A 25,081-nucleotide genomic window follows, 5' to 3' on the forward strand; every position below is an offset into this window, starting at 1 on the left:
ACTTGCGGTAGAACTGTAGCTGTGGGTGAGACTTGCAGTAGATCTGTAGTTGTGACGCTTCTTGTATGTTTATGACCTCTACAGTTCATAAGTCTACCTGCCCATACAAGATATATCTGTATTATTTATCTGCACAATTAACTTTACTGGTTACATTTTCTTATCTCAACTTTCATGGTGCTATCCATAAATATACATATTTGTAGTGTTACTGTTTGTTGCTATGACAACATTGAGGTGTGTGACTGACTGCAACTGTGTCCTATATGCATTTTGTGCTGCACATAGAGCTAACTGCAAGTAGAGGAGTTAGCCTAACACCTAGCAAGATTAATCAGATGCCAGACCACTGCAAACTTACTGAACTGAAATGATAAACAGCCATCGTTGATTATCCAGTATGTAATTATTTCCCCATTCTTATGATGAACACCTGGGCCCATTCGCCATCATTGCTTCGTTTTGAGCCTAGTTAATGCAGTACAAATGACACGATGCTTAAAGTAGCCTTTCAATAATAGTACACTGTTCTTTTGCGATTAAAATGAGCTGCAATATTACAACATAGACTTACGATAATCGTTGCGCTACAACCGCTTTGAGAAATTGTTTTTTAGAGTACTGGGCCAGTTCCACAAAGCGATCTTAGCGCTTAGTGATCGTACCCCCATACTTGAACATAGCCTTACGACCGTTGTAGTACTGATATCGCTTTGTGGAACAGGGCCCAGTACTCTAACGCATCTGTGAATGGCTTGTAGCATGAGGAGTTTTCTCCCTTGTCTTTCAAGCCAAATAATCATATATAACAGTCTCAACGTTCGATATAATATGTCTAGCTCTTTTTCGTACAGAGCCATGATTTTCAGAAGAGTGAGTTTGATTGGTTGTTGATTACAAGCTCAAGGGAGACAAATATTCTGTGCTAGATGGCAGACATTGAGGTGGTGATGTTACTTCTGAAACAAAGCTTATGGGTCTAGGATGTTTATCATAGTAGAAAGGGGAAATAATACACTGGATTATCAAGGATGATGTAAGGAATACCAACACAAGATCTGGGTTTGTGTAGGCAGACTGCTGTCTTGCTCCATATATACCAGGATCTGGTTCAAGTTTGTGTAGGGCTGCTCTTCATAAGGCTAAAAAAAGTAATAGTCTTGGTTTACAGGCACCGCCCGCATCATCAAGAAGTCTGCCGCATGTTTCGTTTTTATTTCCATTTTCAAAACAAAACAAATCCTAATACTTAAAAACAATGCGATCCATTATAGCATGCAGTTGCTTCCTTTTACATGTGCACTGCTTTTCTGCGCATCTCCTGTTATGGTCATGGCGACAATAGGAGTTTGTATGCTTATTGATGTAGGGAGGCCCTTGCCCAGGTTGATGGTACACAACTGTTTATTTGGTTACATACTAGTTTGAACATGCACAACAACAAAAAAACATCGCTCGCCCGCACTATATTTTCAAAAGTCATTGCCTGAGAACCAATTCTTTTATTTTTTTATTCTTTTGTGCTTTGTACGCACAGGCAGTTTAGTAATGACAGGGTTGGTGACACGAGTGAAAAACATTTCAATTAAAGTAAAATTATATTATCCTGTAATATAAATGTATCACATGGTTTTAAGAAGATATGCTGATTTTAAGCTTTCGTGCATGGATTGGCATGTATTATAGTGAGAAGTGACAGTATGCACCCTTTTAAGTAATTTTGTTGTACATTTTAACGTGATGCTTCTGTGACTCTATATTATGAAGAGTGATAAGGATATTTGTTATTGTTGCACTTGTTCTGTTGTTTTACCTGATGGAAAAGTTAGTATTAGAAATGGTATAGAAATAAACATGGATGAGTTTATTCTTAAGCCCAAGAAGAAGAAGAAGCTGAAGTCGAGGAAGGAGAGAGACAAACAGCTTGATAAAGAGCCTCCCAAACCTGAGAAACCAATAACTGTAAGTATAGCCTTCTCTCGCGTTCTATACATTCGAGGGTTCAGGGACATGGGTGACCCAGTTGTGTAGAAACACCATTGTGTCCTATAGGCATATTATGATCTGATGAACCTAGAATCAAGTTCATGAAGCTACTGGATTATGATTTGAAGAGCAAGTTTTAACACAGTGTTACACATCTGCATGACTTTGGTTTTTTTCTTCACAAATTAAGCTGATCTCCTTGCCTCATTATGTCAAAAGTTGTTATAAGATGGTACTTGTTGTTATGATGTGCTAGCGATAAGGGGATAAAACAAGGATTGAACAGCTCAGTGTCAGAATGTGGTGTCTGAGTGGGGTATCCATGTTAAACTACGGCATGATATCTTACTGGGCTAGCTGGCATTAGTCCGAACTAGCACAAGCAGCCATCCACACATGTGCATGTACGTTGCTATATCAGTGCAATAATCTTTAACACTACGTTAACCGCATCTCACCTCACCACCCAAATTAAGCTAACACACTGATGTCAGTCAACCACACAACAAACCAAGGGGTCATAGATGGCCAAGTGGTTAGTTTCTGTGCCAGGATCCCCTGATTGTGTGTTAGAATGCCATATTGGCCCTGATTAAGATTCTTGGTTTGTCAAAGCAATATCAGTACCTGTGCATTTCATGTAAGTTTTAAACTTCTAAAATCGGTGTTACTTGAGGCTCACACATAACCTATACCAGTGTTGGGATATAACAGTAATAGTGTTTAAAGCAGTGTTGTATAAGATTCACCTGCAGTGTGTGTACTACAGGAACCCCCAGAGAAGAAGCCTGTCAGCAGCCATCCTCACGGAAAACAGGACAAGGTGAGCTGCTTAAAGATTAAACTTCAATACTTAATGTTTTTCATTTGATATTAATTTGACTGTTTCCATTTACTGGGTAACATAAACACATTGTTTTTCAAAGTGTAAAGTGCCTTGTGCTAATAAATAACTTTAATAATCTTAAAAAATAATTTGTCAATTTCTTTTCTTTGGAGTAAATGTAACTCAATGGATAATTTTGCCTGGTTATTAGTTCAAGGTTTTGACATAGTTGTTTCTCTTTGCTTTTCTGCATGTCAGTGGAATTCTTGTTCAAAAAGCAATGGCTTAATTGTCGTATTTTTTATATTTTGGGTGACTTTGGTGCTGAAACTGTTTCGTATTTTTGGTTTGAATCTTTGAGAATGATTCTTTCATTTATTGGTTTTGGTCTTTCAAAATAATTTTTGCTTGAAATGTTGACTGCTGCCAGACTCAATCTTTGCTGTACAAAATATAAAGATAAATCCAAAATCTGAAATAAATGGACTTACATTATTTATCCTAACTTTCTGTGTTTTATTCTGTTTTGAATGAAACGTGGGTGCTTCGTTTCTAATTTAAATTGTTACATTTTATATATCTTAAGTTAAAATTTCATTTGATTTTTTACTGTAGTACAAAAAATAAAAAGTTTGACTGCTTTAGAGATAATGTGTCTTGATTTCATTTTCTGTCATTTCCGCTAGAAGCATAGAGTGTCGAATCTGTCCACTAACAGAACTATATCGCCAGTGAGTTGCTACAGTTGTCATGGTGATGAACACGCCATGCTAGATCTAGTTGACTTCCCATGTTGCTGTGTCTTTCTCACTGTCAAGTTCTGTACAGGCCGTTGTGAGTTGCCAATTTCACCGTCAATCAAGTACAGGAACTGAATGGTTGTAAAATCGTTAATGCATTGATTTTTAGTTTTATAACTCCCTCAAATTGAAAATGTTACAGTGTAATACACAAGTTTTGAAAAATACTAAAGTTTTCACTGAACTTGGTGTCAAACAAGATATCTGCAAAAGAATTTTTTTCTGAAACAAACACTTGAAATACGAGTTGTAACAAAAATATAATAATTTTCCAAAAGTATAGTTTCAATCAAACAGCATTTAAATTGTGCCCTTTTTCACTTTTGCAAATTAACGGTAGGCTTGTTCATAGAATAAGAGATTACGTTTGTTCGACGTAATAAATAATGTATTGTTAGAAAAGGAATAATTGTTGCGTTGTTTTGATAAAATGAGCCCCAGACAGTTCCTGTGCGTGTTCATCCATCACCCCTTACAATCTGCTGTGTGCAAACAGGGACATTGTTGACACTGTCAGTACGATACCGCTTGTAACAATTAGTTCCTTTTATAATGAACATCATCAAATGTACATTTGTAATTTGATATTGGCAAATGAATGGATTTGGTGGTCAGTGACTGTTGATTGCATGTAATTGTATCCCGATTGCATGGATCGATGCTCATGATGTCAATCACTGGATATCTAGTCCTTGATATAACTGGAATACTGTTCGAAGTGGCTTTGAACCCACTCACTCACTGAAAGAAACTCTCTGAAATCTTTATCTATGTTGATATCATATAAGATTTTCCATTTATAGTTTTGGGTTCAGTTTCTTTTGATACTTGCATTTAAAATGATCGGAGTGATGATTATTGAGTAGTGTTAACCGAATCGTCAGGAGAGTGTGTGAGCAAAGGTCATTAATAGTGTCAAGATGATTGCTATTTATAATCATTGAGAAATGTTTGGAAAAATATTTCTGATTTGGAAAATGCTTATCTATGAGAAAAGACAATTAAGGAAACTTTGTCCACTAAGTGTGTTTTTTTCAAATTTGCAACTGCATGTTTTAACCTAGCTTCTCTCCTGTTCAGTCTGAATATATTCTTTATTGCAAAACAATTCTCACAAGTGTATGTAACACAAGTGGTTATTTTCTTCTCCAACAAAAAATGGACTAAAACAAGTGGGGTCTATAAGTACATGTTTTTTTGTAAATTATAGACAAGAAAATATGGTATTAAAATAGATATTAAATGATGTTCATATTCCCAAAACTCCAAAGTCTGTCGGTACTGATAGTGTCATTACAATACCCACTGCTCTTGTGATAGCACTTGACATGCATTACGTCAACCATGTGTGTACGCTTGTGCGTGTGTGTGTGTGCACTAACTAGCAACAGTTTGCTTGTCTGTTACGGTTGGCTTGTTTCCACTAGGGGCCCCCCCAGGCGCTCCGCTACTCTACGTCATCTAAACGGCCTCGGTCACAGGACGAACGCACCAGTAATGGTATACCAATATTTGTACAAGAGCGGTGTGATGAACGACAACAGAAACGGGTAAAAACATGTTCCTCAGTACCATAGTGCATGCATTGTGAAAGTTACATATTTTATTTTGTGCATTTTAGTTTTGTTCTTGATTGTAACTGAAAGATTAACTGAAAGATTATGACTGCTCTGAAGGTTAATGAAAGTACGAAGAAATATATTTTTGAGGGGTTAGAGCTTTAGTTAGTTTTCAGGAAATTAAAATAGGAAAAAATGTTTCTCATCGTCCAAAAAGATATGATAACATGCTGGATGAATAATGTTTACTCAGAGAATCATTCATTTTGGTTTCAGTGATGGTTTTTATTGAAAGTGTTATCTTTCCTTGTTAAGGTGTGATGCCATTACTTTATGCTTTGAAGGTTTTTCATGCAGTGGAAAAGAAGGAACTTATTGTTTAGAATTTTGAAAATATGCTTCGGATGAGAAATGTTTGAATTTTCATAGCCTTAGATGAGTGCCACAGGTAGTGGGTATAGAAGTGTCTTGAGACTTGCATGCATAGTGTTTAACTGATGAACATATGCTATTCTTTCTTTGAAGTATGACTATATTAGACATGAGTGCCATAGTGTTAGAATAGTATGAACTCTATGTAAGTCTATGTGATGCAGATGCTTATCTATATATAGATTCATAGGTAGTATAAGTCGGTCACCTTTGACTTTTGACCTCTGACAGGCTTTGAGTGCTGCCTCTCGGCAAAGAGGCACCCCTCTCCAGAATGAGGTGAGATGGGGGTTATAACCAAGGGCCTTACACCCCAACCCACTGTCAGGGGGCAGGTTTGGGGTTTGTCTCAAAAGTTGCGTAATTTATTTTTACAATTTCATGTCATAACTAGATTATTAATGTAGCTGTACGTGAAGGATAAAACACATCAGAGGAGTTTTATGAGATTTAAAACCCGAATCCCAGGGATAAAACCGAGGATGAGGGTTTTAAATCTCATAAAAACTCAAGGATAAGTGATTCATCTAACTTAAAAGCTGAAAAAAAGACACTTAAAACAACATTTATCGACATTTTTATGTTTCAAACACACTTTCCATGAACCTATGGAAACGGGCGTAAAATATCAGTTGCTTGCGTACGGGTACTTGAAAAAGACATTCTTAAAAGCATTGTGATTTTATCAGCATATCTGTGATACACTCACTGGGCTACAGATATGAAGGTTGCGTGTTTGATCCATGGGAATACAAAGATAACATTTGTCATTTGATTTTACATTTAATAACATTGTGTTCAAATAAAATTGAAGTCATATTAATAAAATCCCAGGGATATATAAAAAACATGTTTTTGAGATTTATCCGAACTGGAGAAGAATTTTAAGACGTCAGTGGAGGTTAACAGTATAGCTGAGGTGTCACGGTATGCCTACCTCACAATTAGCTCCATGTATTGCAATACTTTGTTTGTGCTGTTTTTGTATGAAAGTATCGTCAGATGTAAAGTCACAAGGAATCAATGTGTCAGTAAATCGTGGCACTCCTATTATATGGTATGGTATGGTATGGTATTATATGGTATGTTTACCTTCATCAAGCAGTTTGAAAGAAATTTGGATTGAATATACAGATGAATTTAGTTGATTCTTTTATCTGTATGAAACATCACTGAGTCAAACTTAAAACCTTACACTGAGCTTAAAACATTAGTTATGATTTATGTATTAATCAATTACATTAGCTATATTTTAGTGTTTTGAAATTATTTTTTATATATAAACTTCAGTTAAATGAACATCAATTGCTTTTGTTCCGAAATTTTATTGTAGACCTGTAAGATCAAATGTTTAATTTCATCGTGTTTGAAAAGCAACTTTTGAGACAGTCCATCCTATTGTCTCTGTCCTTCCCAGGGTGCCTGACTCAGGCCACACCCTCTCAACACCTAGCTTGTAGTCATCTGAGTCACACAGGAATACAGGGGCCGATGCCTTATAATGCCTTACTATAACTATCAAGACTATTGAGTTCAAGTAAGACATATCCAAGAGTTTCTCTCTGTCCTTTAATGTAGACATGACATCAAAACTCATAATAAATATACTCCCAGATTTGGCGTACTGGTGCTTCTTGGTTTCACCAAAGTGGTCCCCGTCTTAGGCTTCAGGCAGTGACATAACTGACATCAAAATTCACCTAAAAATATACACCTAAATTCTTGCTTATAATGACCCTTGAATTTGCTGAAGCAGTCAATGTCTCAGACTTTATCATCAAATGACTGTATTTAGTGAACAAATACTTCTTGGGGGCGAAAAGGGGCAGTTTGGTAGCCTGGTGGTTAAAGTGTTTACTTGTCATGCCCAAGACCTGGGTTCAATTCCTGACATGGGTACAATGTGTGAAGCCCATTTCTGGTGTCCCCCACCGTGATAGTGCTGGAATATTTCTAAAAGCTGCGTAAAACTATGCTCACTCACTCTTGGGGGCAAAACAGCTTAATTAAACTTTACAAAGGTTCTTTGATGTTTAAAAAAACAAACGCTATGACTTATAAATTCTATTCATGAGTAGAGTATTGCTGTGGTGAGTTTTGGCATTGAGTACAAAACGAAAAGACCAGGAGAGATAAAACTTTGGTCATTATATAATATTGAAATTCATCATAACTAAGGCGACCTGTATTCCTGTCCTGTTACTGTAGCATGATCTGTCTGTATATTCCTCAATACTTCATGCATTATAACTTGCATAGTACATCTTGATAGACATAATCTTATAATGAATAATGCATGTTTGCATATATTTTTAGGACTACACACTGAGTAATCATTGCAATATGTATGTGCTGATATTAATGTTATGTAACTGTTTAATCATATAATTAACAATCTTCATATATTAACTCAAACATCTGGTGATTTTGTCACAACTTAATCTATTAAATGCTTAATGCACCTATCTTTATTGAAACTATATTTCTTGTGTTTCAATATCTATGTATACAAACTTGTTTAACAAGTTGATTATGTTTATGTTATGCATCGTCAATACTTCACAGGTTTGTATACATTACTGTCCTCCATCATCTGTGAATACACACCTTTGCTTTGAGGTATTGTGGTGAATGGAAGTCTGTTTTTAGCAAGCTAAGGAAGTGAGGCAAAGAATAACTTTTGGAATTCAAGTGAGTACTATATTTCTGTGGCCCCGTGAAGAATCGGGGTAGAATAGCCTTTCAGCAACCCAGGCGACTAAGGGGATCGGGTCGTCAGGTTCGCTGACTTGGTTGATGCATGTCATCAATCCCAATTGTGTGGATCGATTTTCATGATATCAATCACAGACTTGATTATGTACAGACCACCGTCATATAGCTGGAATATTGCTGAGTGCAGCGTTAAACAACAAAACAACCAACCAACTATAATTCTGTACGTTGACATTGTGTGAACCTCCCATAGCCTGACATCTAGGCAGTGCGTACATCAGACGCCCACAAATCTAGGGCGTATGTTGCAGCAAGAACATTACTATTTGTACGATGCAATATAATAGTGTTGTCACTACCCCTAGTGTTCAATACGCACACCCTGTGCACTCAAAAGAACCAACTCATCTGATGATAGATGACCAGATGGTGGAAACACGAATACGTACATACACCCGAAACACAAGTGTTAAAACTTGTGTTGTCACCCTGGGCAAGTGACAAATGTGCCTCTGTTCACCCAGCAGGGAATGGGTACCCGATATGTAAGGTGGATGTAAAAACCTTCTAGCACTCCGAGGCAGCTTGGGTTGTATACACCCCAGGGAGTTGAGAATGATAACTGGAATGCAAACGGATCCACTGGTCGGGGAACAAATAAAACCGCATTTGAACATATTCTAGTACCTCAGGTTACCTGCGGTATATAAATGTATTATGTAATAATAATATTAATGCTTGATAGTCTGAGCACTTGCTGTCTTCCCTATCATTTACCTGATGTTCTGGTTAAAAATAGTGTCAATACCAGGTCAGCAAAGTGGTCATATGTATTCATGTGTGATGGAGGAATCCTGTGCAGTGTTCAAAATAAGGGGGCGTCCGTGGTCCTTGAGATTGCTTCTATGGTATTTGAATCTAGAGATCCTCTAAATTTTAACTTTTCACATTGACCATTGGACAAGGTCCACTTGATTGTCATGCTTATTTTCGAACACTGTTGTACAAGGTTATGCAGTATTGATGATGCATCTCATCTGCCTGGGTTATACAGTACATTGTGTCTCCATTCTATTATGAAACTACCCTGGACCCATTTGCCATTGTAGCTTGGTTTTAGAAATGACATCACTATCGCCTTCTCTCTTATCAGTAACTCAAAAGGAAAGGGGCCCAGGGTATTTGTCATATTGGAATATAGCTAAACTGCACTGGGTAATCAAGGATGGAATGTTATGTGATATTGATGAAATGTATCTGTGAATCCAATACAGGCCTGGTCTGTGTGTGCACCCAAACTGTATAATTTCACATGTGAGGTAATCGTTTAGCCCTAAACAATACAACCTCTTTTATTCAGAGCTTTTTTCATTGAAACCTATTTATACAATATTGAGGTATTAAGGCCAGATGGTTAAACAAATTCTAAAAGCGGCATATAACACTCACTTTGTTATACCGTAGATATATTTAAGAAAGCAGGCTATAAACATCTTCATTAGAAATAAAATTTGAGTGAAGTGTAAAAATTATGATGCAAATGAAAAATCATTTGGTTGAAGATTTCAATATTTGAAAAAAAATGCTGTGTCGGCATTAAACAGAATCGATGCCAGGCCTCAAACAGATGCCAGGTCAAGGGCTTGCAGCAAATTATTGGTATTAAATTGACACCTGGGTGTCTGACAGAGGAAATACGGTACACTATTTTAAACCTAAAATTCATTGCCTCTGGCCTTACACTCAATTTGTCATTCAGTTGTCTCCTATTGTCTATGTTTTGTCATGGTTCCTTTGATGATAAAGTATATAGTCTTAACACTTAGGTATTAGAGGACCAACTTCTCATTTTTCTCAAGGAGAATCTTCCTCCCATTGTTATAGCTGATAAGTGATTTGTCTTTATGCTTTTATTCCATTATTTGTGTCCCTGCAAAAGACAAGAAGATGTTCCCCTGTATGTTAGTGACATGTTCCTGTTAATGTTGTCTCTTGTCTTCCTTTCTGTAGTGATACCTTGTTAACATGGTTACGATATCATGTATGATAAGTGTTGTTTACTCTATATGTTTGGCTTAAAAAAACTAAACTTGTTTCTGATGCAAAATCTTTGAAAATATGGTTTAAAACAAAAGGGCTACTGTAGTGAAAATTTCAACTTTTTTAAACACTAAAATCTACACCATCTCAACAACATCAATAACATGAAGAAGTGTCTTCAGTTTTTGCTCAGCAGACATGTAGATATGTAGAACATACGTCTCATGTGATGCATCCGTGGTCAAATGGTAGAAACTCTGCCCGGAGAGCAGGAGGTCAGGGGTTCGATCGCCGATGGCATCATACCAAAAGACGTTACGAGATGGTACTTGTTCCTACCCTGCTTGGCACCTAGCATTAAGGGTCTAAAACAAGGACTGGTCAGTTCGGAAACAGTATATTGTGCCTGGGTGGGGTATTCATGTTAAACTGCAGCATGGTACCTCAGTGTGGGCTGGCACTATAAAATTGCACGCACACGCACACGCACACGCACACGCACAAGCACACACACTATAAGTGCAATAATCTTGAATGTGACGTTAACCCCACGTGATCAGGTGGTCAGGCTTGGTGGCAGTTGATACAGTGTCCACATTCCCCAAAGTGTGGATCATAGGTCAAAATATCAATCACTGGTTTGTCTGCTCCATACTTGACAAATTACAGCTGCCGTCATATAGCTGAAATATTGCTGAGTGTGGCATAGAACAATATTCACTTGCTCACCAGATCTGTACGTATCCTGACACAAATGAAAGTGCATCATCATGTTTTCAGACATGCTGTGTTGTTGTGCTCAAATCCATTTCGAAACATTTCGAATGAGATTCAAACTCAAACAACAACAATGTTGTGTTTGATTATCTCATGTCTAAATACACAGAACAACTTAATTTGATTTTTGTGGCCATTTAGCCAAATATTACCAAAGTTAGAATATGTGTTTTAAAATTGTTTCATTATAATAATTTGAATAGAAAAGATTTCAGATTAATGTAGGACAAAACATCAGTACATATTCAAACAGTCAAGTTTTCAGCATTTTACAACATAAAACATGAATTTCTTTTTAACTTTGCTGACTAACATGTTTTAGTCTGACTACTTGGAGGTACTGACGGCAGCATACCTGAGAAATGGAATTCCTCTTCTGAATGAACCAGGTGAGACTCTGACCAGTGATACAGCTGATATGTTTGATGCAGTAGGTTTGTGCATTGCGGATCAATATCAGCATAAAGGCGTCAATGTCAGTCATCCTATGTCTTATGATGTTTGTCTTTACAGTATCTCCTTGTATATTTCACTGTGATTTATGTTTGTTTCAAAAGTTTTATAGGATAGGTACTTATTCATAACAATGGGATTGTATATTTCTGCTGGTATTTGACCCAGCTGCAGATCTTCCATTGTGCATTCTACATATATGGACTATTCAACAACAAAATACATGTTTTATCGGCAAGGTGATATGTTTTTATTGTATTTAGTAATGACAAAGTCGACAATTTAGATAACAACTTTGTTAACAAGTAGTTGTGATCCATAAATTGTGTCTACTTTGTCATCTGTCAACTTCTAAGAAATGATTATCAAACAATGTATTTAGTAATGGTTATAGCATTATAAAAATGAACAACTTGTTAACTTTATCCTAATATTGAAAGCTAATGTCTAAAAGCCCAAAATGGATGGATGGAGAGATGGGTGGGTGGATGGATGGATGGGTGGATGGATGATAAGTATCAGTGCATGTTCATTTTATCTTCAGTTACATTAACGACTGATATTTTATGTATTTATTATATATTTTACCAGTTTCAGCACTATCCACTATTTCGATCGTACCTCCTGGTAGAACTGAATAATAATATTCTTACCTTACTGCCTTTTAGTTCCAAAGCACAGTCAGCTCATATATTTTCATCCTTCCTTTTGCTCTAGATTTAGAGACGGATGATTTTTTGATGATTTGTTTCTTCTTTGTTTTTATTACTTATCTTTGTTGTATTTTATTTGATCAAACTGAGCATTTCCTTTGTTACAATTAAGTCGTATATAAGGTTTCTAGATATGAAGTCTGCAAACTTGCTAATTATACTTATCTTTCACATTATTGAATAACATAATTTCCATGGCAGTTTTTGTGAAAGTGGACCCCAAATCAGGTACCTTGGTATCAGTAGAAGATATTCTGTTCTCCATGTCATAACATTAGTTGTTATCACTCCCCTATCATGGGAACAATAGGATGTCATAACATTAGTTGTTATCACTGCATTGTCATGGGAACAATAGGATGTCATAATATTAGTTGTTATCACTCCCCTGTCATGGGAACGATAGGATGTCATAACATTAGTTGTTATCCTTCCTGGCATGGGAACAATAGGATGTCGTAACATTAGTTGATATCACTGCCCTATCATGGGAACAATAGGATGTCATAACATTAGTTGTTGTCACTGACCTGTCATGGAAACAATAGGATGTCATAACATTAGTTGTTGTCACTGCCCTGTCATAGGAACATTAGGATGACAAAACATTAGTTGTTATCACTGCACTTTCATGGAAACAATAGGATGACATAACATTAGTTGTTATCACTGCACTGTCATGGGAATAATAGGATGTCGTAAGATTAGTTGTTATCCTTCCTGACATGGGAACAATAGGATGTCATAACATTAGTTGTTATCCTTCCTGCCATGGGAACAATAGGATGTCATAACATAAGTTGTAATCACTGCACTGTCATGGGAACAATACAAAGTCATAACATTAGTTGTCATCACTGCACTGTCATGGGAACCATAGGATTTTATAACATTAATTGTCATCACTTCCCTGTCAAGGGAACAATAGGATGACATAACATAAGTTGTTATCCTTTCTGTCAAAGGAATAATAGGATGTCATAACATTAGTTGTTATCACTGCCCTGTCATGGGAACAATAGGATGACATAACATTAGTTGTTATCACTGCCCTGTCATGGGAACAATAGGATGACATAACATTAGTTGTTATCCTTCCTGTCATGGGAACAATAGGATGACATAACATTAGTTGTTTTCATTGCCCTGTCATGGGAACAATAGGTTGACATAACATCAGTTGTTATCCTTCCTGTCATGGAACAATAGGATGTCATAACATTAGTTGTCATCACTGCATTGTCATGGGAACAATAGGATGTCATAATATTAGTTGTTATCCTTCCTGTCATGGGAACAATACGATGTCATAACATTCGTTGTTATCCTTCCTGTCATGTGAATGATAGGATGTTATAACATCAGCTGTTATCACTGCCCTGTCATGGGAACAATAGGATTACCTAACATCCATTGTTATCACTGCCCTGTCATGGGAACAATAGTATGACATAACATCAGTTGTCACCACTGCCCTGTCATGGTAACAATAGAATGACATAACGTCAGTTGTATCCTTCCTGTCCGGGGAACAATAGGATGACATAACATCAGTTGTCATCACTGCCTTGTCATGGAAACAATAGAATGAAATAGCATCAGTTGTTATCCATCCTGTCATGGGAACAATAGGATGTCATAACATCAGTTGTCAATACTGCCCTGCCATGGGAACAATAGGATGTTAGAAGATTAGTTGTTATCCTTCCTGTCATGGGAACAAAAGGATGACATAACATAAGTTGTTATCACTGCACTGTCATGGGAACAATAGGATGTCATAACATTAGTTGTTATCACTGCCCTGTCATGGGAACAATAGGATGTTATAACATTAGTTGTTATCACTGCACTGTCATGGAAACAATAGGATGACATAACATCAGTTGTCATCACTGCCCTGTCATGGTATAAAAGAATGACATAGCATCAGTTGTTATCCTTCCTGTCATGGGAACATTAGGATGTCATAACATCAGTTTTGATCACTGCCCTGTCATGGAAACAGTAGAATGACATAGCATCAGTTGTTATCCTTCCTGTCATGGAAACAATAGGATGTCATAACATCAGTTTTGATCACTGCCCTGTCATTGGAACAATAGGATGTTATAACATTAGTTGTTATCACTGCCCTGTCAAAGGAACAATAGGATGTTATAACATTAGTTGTTATCACTTCCCTGTCAAGGGAACAATTGAATGACATCATGTTGGTTCTTATCATCTCGGATAGTGTAACGTTTTGGAAAATACTTGCCTTTTGTGTCACTTGTAGTTCTAGAAAAACAAGGAAAAAGCACATATTCAACTAACTTGATGAGTTCTGCCTCCCTAACCATGACAATGTGTTCCATGCACACAAATTGTAGTGATTTCTTTTCTTTTTTCTTCCTGCCTTATTGTAATGAGTTGAAATAAAACATATTTATGAACACTGATAAATAATAACAGATTTATGTAAAGTAAATGGATGGATGGATGGATTCCAATTATTAAGTCTCTAATTTTGTATCATATTTCTTGACAATGTTTGTGTTCTTCAATAACATTTAAGGACATTTTTGTTCCCCTGGATTCTAGTTTGAAACTTGCATGCCTGTGCTTGGTCACACCTATAAAGTGACATGCTTGTTTGGGGCCAGATAATGTTTGGCCTGGCATGGTGATAAGGATGTAATATTGCTGAAAGCAGCATAATTAACATCCTGTCACAGAATGTACAGTTAGATTGCCTAGTGGTAAAAGAAAGACCTACTGAAGACCCAGGATTCCTTTTATGGTTACAATGTGTCAAATCCTGGACTGGAATACTGTCCAAAGTGGCATAAAACCCAACTCACTCACTCACTCAGATATTTTCAGATAGAATATGCCTCCTCCTGGCCTCATTGAATATGCACTGAAACTAATTTCACTTTACATTTTCACTCACAGTTTTTGTGAAACTGGATCCCAAGAGAGGTATTTTGTTGACCACTGGTCACTTTCCTCTTGACCAACATCATAGCATCTTTATCTTGACAATAACAGTCTTTTATCTCAATTATTTCCTTCTTAGATAGGATTATCGTCTATACTTCACGGGTATGTATACACTATGTTCGTACATAACCCATGAATACATATGGCCACTATGCAGTGTAGTAGTGACTAGGGATGGGTAATGGAAGCTTAAAAGTGTATCACAATATTTTGCGATGAACAAGGACGTCTTGCGGTACTTATCACTATGTATCATATAATTATAAATTTTGAATTCAGCAGCAGTCTGATACATTGAGGTATGAACTGAAGTTAATAAATGGAACAAAACAAGATGCTGGCACAACATGATGTTTACTCAGTCAATAAATATGCATCTGTCCTGGGGCCCGTAGTGCTGCGGGGCAGCGGAGGCATTTGGCAAGAAAATAACATTAAAAAATCGCTATTTGACATCACCTGATGTATAGAGCATGAAATTTTTTTATTGTGATACGTATCGTGGAAAGAAAGAACCTCCATTTACCGATATACCTGTAATACCACACACCCTTAGTAGTGACGTGTGTGCGAATGAAAGGATGCTGTTTATAAGTCATGGAAGTCAAATGAGCTCTACGCTGTATGAACTTTGTGTGAACCACACCATTTCCTGATTTTGAAGCAATATGTGGCCTCAATCCATGTTACATGAGAATTATTGCCATTTGTGTGATGTTACGTGGTCTCCTGCTCACTGGAACCAGACTTCGTCTGATTCAATGGTTAACAATAGCAACTTATTGCAAAGGCTGTATGTATTCACTGGTGATGGAGGGATGTTGTGTATACAAACCTGTGATGTATCAATGATGAGATACCATGTCAGTCTTCATGTTAGCCTTCACGTCATAGACATCGTCTTTGTAGTACGTCAGCATTAACAAAATACTCACTACCTGAGTCGCAAATTTCTTTTTGTTTATAATAATATTAGTCTCTTATCACAGTGATGAGAAACTTAAACAAATTTTTGTTCTAAATGTATGGAAAGTTGGTTACCCAGTATTTAATCCAAGTAAATAGTGTGCAATAAATGAAAAATAAATTTTGAGAAATATAGTATCATCATTTCAGACAATACACATGTTCACTCTTATCAAATCTGAACAAAAGCTGTAATAGTACATTCAGACAGATCAGTGCAAAAGTACTCATCTGATACCGAAGTACGAAAAAACTTTTTCTCCTATTGTATAATTTTTTTCTCTTTAGTTCTTTTCGTTATTTTAAGAGGTGTTGGATATTTTTCGTTGTATCTGACTATCAGCTGACCTACAGCTCCAGGAGGTTTTGTAAATGTTCTCTTCTTTTGGTGGTGGAAGTCTTTATATTCTGATTGGGTTTTGAAGTTTTAGTTTTCTTCTTTTCACTTCACATAGTCAATAGTGCAGAAGCTCCTTTGGCTTTTGGCTTTTTTGAAAGTACCATTTCATTGACATTTTAGTTATCAGTCGTAAGAAATGGTCAATAGTGACAGCTCTTCATGCTTTTGCTCCTGTCAGGAACTGGGACTCTATTCATGTTTAATGGCTTAATGTATAATTATTACACCAAAGAAAATTCAATTACATTTAAGTCAGATGTCTCACTCCCATTTGGTATTTCTCTCCATTGTAAATAGACAAAGCCTCCATAGGAGGTTGAGTTATCTGAGCCCTGAGTGAACTATGGCTGTACAGTCAGAGTGAAGGATGTGTGTGGTTTTGAGCCAATCAAGTGTCAGTGTTCTATAACGATTAGGCTTCTTTCTTTTAGTACCATTGTCCCAGTTTAGGATATTTCCATCTGAACAAAAAAGAGAGAAAAATAAACACAAATGTTCCCCAGATTGTACGTTCATTTTGGCGTAGGTTCCAATGTGCTCTGAAATGACAGCATGTGAAGTACAGTGTATGGCCGTAATTATTCTCCAATGGGAACTGCCCATTTTTGTTCATTGTTAGTAACCCGAAATCTCAAATAGTTTCAGTCTGTGAACTGTCATACTGGTGATATATAATTTTCATATTTCAAACTAAACCACAGTTAGGACATACTGTGTCCAAATTTACTACCTGGGTACCCAACCCCCCTATTACCCGACCCTACCCAGGTACCCACTGAGGTCTCAAGAGATAGGTAAAAATGTCCGACTGGGAATTGTTTTACCATACCCCTGGCAAAACGTATTTAGGTACGTGTACTAAATAATCTGGTCATGCATACACTGAAGTTGACTTGAGTTATATCTTTATTCAAAAATATGAAAAGTCACAAAGAATGGGTGCAAAGTCAGAAAGAAATGCGAACATTCGTGACTTGTAGCATAACTATAGAGTTCTAGATAATTTTTGTCATTAAACAATATACAGTCAAGTCTCGTTAATCCTACATTGTTGGTTGCATATGATTGTGTATGATTAACGAGTATGTCAGATTAACGAAATTAGGTGATTTGTGTTCGAAAATCGGACGTCTTCACAATAGATAATAACCATGTGTACCCTGTAATAAAATCATTAAAAACAAAATATTTATATTGTTATGTTGTAACTAACCACGAGTCCGATAGTCCAGTGGGTACCCGGGTTCGGTAGTTCAGTGAGTACCCGGGTTCTACTCTGTACCCACCTGACCCACGTACCCGAGTCACCCGTCCCACCCTAATACATGTATTCAATAATAAATCTATCTGTCATGATTGTTGTGTGATAATATATCCAAAAGAGTGATGAAAGATATAATGAACATAAAATTCAACGTACTGCTGTAGAAACTACATCAAATATGATTTTAAGTCAATAAATACACACAATTGACGTCTTCTCTCTTGTATATGACATAATAGCTATTTGAAATGATGACTTCATTAATCTATGAAATGTAGATGTTATTTGTTTTATGTAGTTGAATGTCCTTGGGGACCAACCGTTTGATATATTTGAATATACTTTACATATTATAGGTTCTGGTTCAATTTATATACTTATAAAGTAAACAAGAAAATGACTACCTCGAAACATCCTTGTTCAGATCACGAGCTGCAGGACAAATATCCTCAAATGCTGAACAAGAACTCTCATATTGTTAAATCATTTTGCTTTTCAGTACACTGTTACATATCCATGTACCTGTTTAAGCGTTTATCTGCTACCTTCTGAAGCTACCATTCTATTGCTTATTGATAAGGCCACAATAAATAAATTGTTAGATTTTCAGCAAAATGTTTCTGAAGTGAGGGAGGCATTTTATTTTTTATATTTAAACAAACTGGAAATTATCTGTTGACAGATGTGTTTAACAGTAAGAATGAATGTTTGGCATGACTATGATTACGTACATGGAGGGAATGCACATGTTTATATTTGGTCCTTGAATATAAAATGATGTTGGTCAGGCAGGGATGAAAATCTAATAATTTATTATGGCCTTAGGTAATAATGAGTAACCTTCCTTTAATTGAATTTTCGAGTTGTTATTTCTAGAACCTAAATAAAACATAAGGAAGTTATTTCCATACATTTGAAGAAAATTATTGCTAATGGGGAAACAACTCTCAAATGTGACAGAAGGTAGTGATAGAGTTATCTCCCCATTCTCTGTCTGACCTTGCCCTTCGTAGCTCTGAGTGTGCCAGTCTGTTCTTTGACAGTTCCTCATTTCCGCTATTCTGGCAACAAACACATCCCCGGCAACCTCCCCTTCAGTCTGGAGGGGCTGTGTCCGCATCATGAGCAAACTTTCGCGGCCCAGTACGTTGCACATCAGTTGCAAGGGACAGGAGGTAAACCATTTTGTCCCTCACCAGTTAACCACAGTTTGTTTGAGAAAGTGGGCTGTTGGTTTGTGTGAACTTCACATTTTTTGTTGAATAGTTGGTCATGGTTGGTCACTGTTGTGCAGGGTTTGGCATGTATGTAATTCATGTTTGTTGGGGAAGATGTGTTTTATTGATTTTTACCCGATTTTGTTGTTTTATCTTTGGAGGACATTTTGTTTGAACTTATAGAATGCATTGTGATAAGGGCCTTTTTTACACAGATCTGCATAGGTTAAGAAATTAGCAAAAGGTTTAGAAATTCATGATTTTCTGGAAAATTGTTTAAAATATTTGAACATCACAGGTCCCATCTTCCCGAGGCAAGAGAGTTAACTGACTTTAAACGTCCAGTTTCCTATTGTTTTTTTACGAACTATTACAAGTTATGGCCCTTCTAAGCCTCTCCTATGGACCAATCAGATTCCACCTCTCGTATCACATGCATTTGCTTCAAACAAAATAGTCCCGCCAAGTCAAGATGATCTAATCTATAATCAAAATCTATAATGTGATAAAATGGGTCTTAAATCATGAAGTGCATTAAAACATCTGAGCACCTTGATTAAAAACGTGAAAAGATTTGGAAAATATCTGTTGACAACAAGTTGGCGGTGCACATGCTTTGCAAATCCTGCATTCAACTGAAATCTGCATGACAATTTCCGAACCCGATTTTGATTTCGATTGGACTATACATAGACTCGTTGGTCCAGCCAAAATGTAACTCCATAATACCAGCCAAGTTCGGCAAGGGTGGAAACTGGACATTAAAGTCAGTTAACTCTCTTGCCTTGGGAAGATGCACAGGTCCCTGACCCAAGATGATTTTATTAGGGGGAAAATATTTCTCTTGGGTCACATATTGGCTCGAAGTTACATGTTATCTTGAGTTTTGAAAAATCATGCGTTTAAGGTCATTTTAGCCATGTTCATGCCAGTCAGGATCATGCCAGTCAGGATCATGCCAGGAGAAAAATCAAAATGACCGGTCAGCTGAATGTACATGGCCAATAAGTTTCAGATGTAAAAACACTTCAAACTTTTATTAAACTTAAAGATTTAATATTTCCAATGGTATAAAGGTGCCCTTAGGATCATACCTCAACTTTTAATTTTAGAATTAAGCTTTACTTACCTGTAAAATTTTGTTTGTTTCACTCAAGCTTCATCAAATCATGTATTCATTCACAGACAGTCTATCCTTTGCATTAAGTAACATATTAGTTAATGCATTTATTGCATACATGTCAAATCTGAACCCTGATTAAATGCAGGTAATTATGTGATGTTCAAACAAGCTCTGAAGCACTTCCTGTCCTGCACAGCATCTACCTTTATATAAGACGCTTATGGTTTTGGAATGGTGTAGGGAGCTTTGGTGTCATGTTAGGCTTGCACGCTTTGCCTGCTTGTGTTTTCACGGGGTTTTTATAGTTTGAGTGGTAGTTTGTTATCTAACAATATTTTTTTATTATTTTTAGACATAGACTTAATACTGAATAAGGTGAAATATTGTCCTTCTTTCTTTGTTTTTTGTTTAATTGCTTTTTTTTCTTGTGAATTGTATTGTGCTATATTTTGTTGCAGGTCATGTGTTGTTGTTTGGGGTTTGTTTTTTCTTATGGTTTTGTTTCCTTTTTGTTTGTTTTTTAACAGGGTATTTCAGCTGTTCATTATGTTTGTTTGTGATTATATTGTTGTAATAGATCATGGTGGAGAGTTATATTCACACATGTTTTTAGAAGAATATATTTGAATAAGTATTTGAATTCTGTTTCATGTTCACAGCACAATAACAATATCTCCTAAATATGTTCATAGTCATATGAAAACTATTTTTTTTAAATATAGCTTCCATATTGTTTTTCTAGAATTGTCTGATTATATGAAGCCAGTTTGTTGCTTGCAATGTTTGTGTTCCACAAAAGAAGATATTAAACTTTTGAACTTGAAGTGAAAGAGTGTCTTTTTGTGTTGAGTAATTTTGAAATCTTTTCAGAAGACCAAATGCATTTGATCATGCTGCCCAGTCAGTGATAAATAAAACATGGAAATTCGGAATTGTTAAACTTGCTATATTTTTGCTCTCATTGGCAATAAAGATTGAAAGAATGTCAGGGTATTTTTTATCCAAAACTATAGAGATGTCCAATATTTTTAGCAATATCAAATGTTTCAATTCAGTCAGCTATTTACAGCATGGACAGAAATGTGACAAAAATTTGTCTCATGGGCCAATGGCATATGTTGTGAAAAGACTGTCTGGACACAAGGCAAATGAAACCAAAATAAGGAGCAAAAAATCAATTTATTAAATGTGATCTTTACATCATTACAATACTCCGGTACATGTATTAAGATCAGCTTTCTTTCAATGAGTTGTTTTTTTTACAATTTCACCTGTCATATAGCTCACGACGGGGTGAAAAAAGACCTTCGAGGTGGTAAACTTAGGAAAATCAGGGATAAGCAACAACAAGATAAGGATCTGGCACCTTCGTCTGAACCTCCTTCAGGTAGCCTTGACCTCTTCACCTTGACCCTCATCCTTGACCTGTCAACATGGGATTAAGTTTTCATCTTTATTAAACACCTTTACTACAGTCCTTAACCTCAATTACATTCTGTAGCATCTGTGACCTGAAATTGTTTTTAGTTCATTTCTTATAATAACATGGCTGTTTGATTTTTTGAATGGTAATAGTAATCTGTAGCTGTTTTTTAACCATTTCTGTGAGCTGTTCTTTTGGTATTTCCATAGAGACAATCATTATAATAAGATAACCTTTTTTTTATTACTTGGATCATAGATTTACAGGGATGGTTCCTGTAGTTTGAGGATGGGATATATAATAAAAATATTACTCTATACACGTATTAATAAGGCAGAATTGAGCAGAAAAATCAAGGTTTCTTTCAAAAACACTTTCCTCCACCATTAGCAATTGGACTACTCTGTTCCATGAAAAAACCTGCGTATTTGACACCATTTAATTGTTATGAAAATTTTCAATAAAAATTCTGATTGCTTCTGTAATTCATGCATTTTATTCAGGATATTTTTTTTTAATATAAACATTTAATTCACAAGGAGTCATGATGACCTTATGAGGCTGGGAAATCCCTGTTCATGATCCAAGTAATGAACTGGTTATACTGACTGGATATTCACTTGGGTATTGACAACTAAAATAATTTTTCTTTATCAGTACATCTTTTTTGTGTTGGCCTGAATGAATTCTCCTGATGTTGTCAATATATATGGATATCTAGTCAGCAGCTAACAAGCTGTCAGGGCTTATAACATTACATCGACTAACCTAATGGGGCCTCGTGCATGAACACTGAAACCTTATTAATCCAGACCGTAAACACCCTGAAATGTGTGATTTAACATTTTTGTCCAGCAGCAATCTCATTTAAATCTAATCTAAGTTCTCGCTGCCGCTAAACAAAGATCTGAGGATATCGCATTACGGGTCACGTCAGAACGACCTTTCGCGAATTTGACCAACGACTGAAACGAGTAACAAGAAGTTGACATCAGCCAATTAGAAAGCAGCTTTCTCGAGCTTTTCGGCACTCGTTTCAACCTGCCGACTTCCATTTCAGACTATGCTTGAAAAATATGTTGACACAGTTCTCGATTAAAGTTTTGAAAACTGAACAAATGAACATTCCGGAATATCTAATATGTGGTTGCAATTGTATGGCAGTGCTTCCCACGTACTGTGCAACGCCTCCTCTGGAAGCGAGAAACAGACGACAATTTTGACAGAATCTGTCATACAGGGCCGAAACTGTCGTTTCGGAATACCCTGTGTTAACGCATTCGAGGTTGCATGATTAGAAAACACATTCCGACTGTCACTTTCATGATCTTGTAAGCGGATGAAAGGTCGTTCTGACGTGACCCGTAATGGGATGTCCTCAGATCTTTGTTTAGCAATAGTGAGAACTAAGATCTGATTTTAATGAGATTGATCCAGCAGTTAAGTGAGGGGATTATGCGATTATTGCAAGGAATTTTCTCTCAATAGTTTATGACACCAGGAAGGTAGAATTCAGTGGACCAGTCTAACATAAATTGTGATGCAGTCCATGCGCCATCCCATATTTATTGTAAAAGATTGTCACTCTTGGGTCAAGGCTGTGTCTTAGGATTGCAGGGTAGTAAATATTTGTTTTTAAGGCCACAAATTTGTTCCTACAGGGATTTTCAGATCATGCAGTACCTACCTTATGAAAATACTGCTGATAAAGCAATGGGTAAAGAAAAGATAGATCATTACAAATTTTCTCCAAAGGCTTAAAGGAATCAAATCCTAATATCTAAAATCATTGATTTCTAACCTTTGGTAATCCATGAGAACTTTGAAATTTCTCTATCTTCAAGATAAGTAAAGATTATTTTGGTTCATTCTCCTTACCTTTACTTTTGAAAATTTATAAAAAAAGACAAAAATCAGTTTGTTGTAGCCTAATGATTTAGTGCTTTAGTTTTCCTGGTAATACCAAATTCCTGTCCCATGGGAATATTTACCAGATAAATAAGGTCTGGATTAACTAGGTTTGTTCTATGTGGTATTTTGGATCTAGCTTGTTTGTGAGATTTCTGAAAATGTGTTCTACACATTTAAACTGTTTCATATTATATTTTTTCAACAATTTAAGCCTTATCACAGAAAATCACTCAAATGTACATTAACCCACATACATGTAGTAGAATTGTAGTATTAACAGCATCTGAATATAGTTATTAATATTTCTTTTACTTCTTCTAAAATCTGATCAATATCTAAAATTTAACATATTTTACATTCACACACTCTGACAAGCCATAGAGTAGATGTTTGGGGACAACAACACAAGAAAATAACTTGAACTGCCTTAAACATTGGATAAATGGCTTTGAATATGATCTAGTCTGAAGAGTTTAACACTTTAAAAGAAACATTTTATGTGAAATAAGCATATTAAAAAGAATCGCATGCCTTGAAAATGTCATATGAATGATGACTTGGTAAGCCTAGGCCTGTATCAAACCTGTGATTTCATTTAATGTTGTTATACACAGTTTGTCAAATAATAACGCTTTTAAGGAGTTCAATAAAAGACAGCATATAAACCTTAACGTAAAGACAAATTTCACGGCCTGATGCTTTTACAATCTCCTGGAATAGATGATTTTTTGTTGCTTAGAAATCTTTCAGGTACTGAGGGGAGATAAACCCACTCCTGAGCAATCATTGATATTGGTCATTCACCTTTCTGAACCATCAGTCTTGTTGTATGGAGGTGAGGCGAAATGGGGTTTAACATTGTGTTCAAGATTATTGCACTTATACAGCAATGTGCAGGCACAGGAAATTATATATTGATACAAAACTTTTGCATAAACACAATTATATTTCAAATTCTGATGGCATGGCCACTCTGAACGAAATAATGGCTTGCCCAGAAGTAATGCTGGGTTAAAGGACCTTCCGAAATATATAAACCAATGTTCAAGGATTTATGGTGTCATATTTCGACAAGTATGGAGATACTTTGAGACGTTACACCCTTATGCTCATCCAGCATTTAACTCTACCTTGGATCACCTTACTATAATGGACGACCAGGATTACTCCAGAATAAAATGGGGTTTGGATGCCAAGTCATCCAAGGCGCTCCAATTCGCAGAGCAGAGTTCTGTCCCTTATTCATGCCAGAAGCCAGATCGTTGGTCAAAACCCAGACTTGTCCTAATTCTGTTGCTAGGCTTGTCCACATCATACCCATGGGTTTTATCAAAGTGGTAAATGTCTAAGACCTGCATAACTTCAGGCTCTCCCTTTGGCTGACAGGCTGTGATATGACTGAAATACTGTTCCAAATGGCAACCAAACCACACTCACTCACTCACTCACTCACTCTACCAGTCATCAGTTTAATGTTTGACCAATGAAACC

The 25,081-nt window shown here is 36.3% G+C and overlaps 1 protein-coding gene across 16 annotated transcripts in view; it reads left to right on the forward strand.

Annotated features, from left to right (window-relative positions):
* Nucleotides 1-25,081, forward strand: part of LOC139462460 (cytosolic carboxypeptidase 2-like) — a 104,506-nt gene that overhangs the window by 60,655 nt on the left and 18,770 nt on the right. For 5 of the 16 annotated variants that reach the window (XM_071244194.1, XM_071244193.1, XM_071244201.1 and 2 more), the window contains 8 exons: nucleotides 1,876-1,962; nucleotides 2,756-2,809; nucleotides 3,499-3,543; nucleotides 5,040-5,162; nucleotides 5,835-5,882; nucleotides 11,458-11,524; nucleotides 18,960-19,091; nucleotides 21,539-21,643. In XM_071244194.1, coding sequence (XP_071100295.1) covers nucleotides 1,876-1,962; nucleotides 2,756-2,809; nucleotides 3,499-3,543; nucleotides 5,040-5,162; nucleotides 5,835-5,882; nucleotides 11,458-11,524; nucleotides 18,960-19,091; nucleotides 21,539-21,643 — 661 coding nt within the window. Of the gene's footprint in view, nucleotides 1-1,875; nucleotides 1,963-2,755; nucleotides 2,810-3,498; nucleotides 3,544-5,039; nucleotides 5,163-5,834; nucleotides 5,883-9,592; nucleotides 9,638-11,457; nucleotides 11,525-12,179; nucleotides 12,216-15,238; nucleotides 15,266-18,959; nucleotides 19,092-21,538; nucleotides 21,644-25,081 lie in introns of all 16 variants that reach the window. The other 11 variants (XM_071244200.1, XM_071244209.1, XM_071244208.1 and 8 more) reach the window with 10 other exon arrangements.

This window comes from Haliotis cracherodii, unplaced genomic scaffold, assembly GCF_022045235.1.
Source record: "Haliotis cracherodii isolate W230 unplaced genomic scaffold, xgHalCrac1.p SCAF_15, whole genome shotgun sequence".
NCBI classification, from domain to species: Eukaryota; Metazoa; Mollusca; class Gastropoda; order Lepetellida; family Haliotidae; genus Haliotis; species Haliotis cracherodii.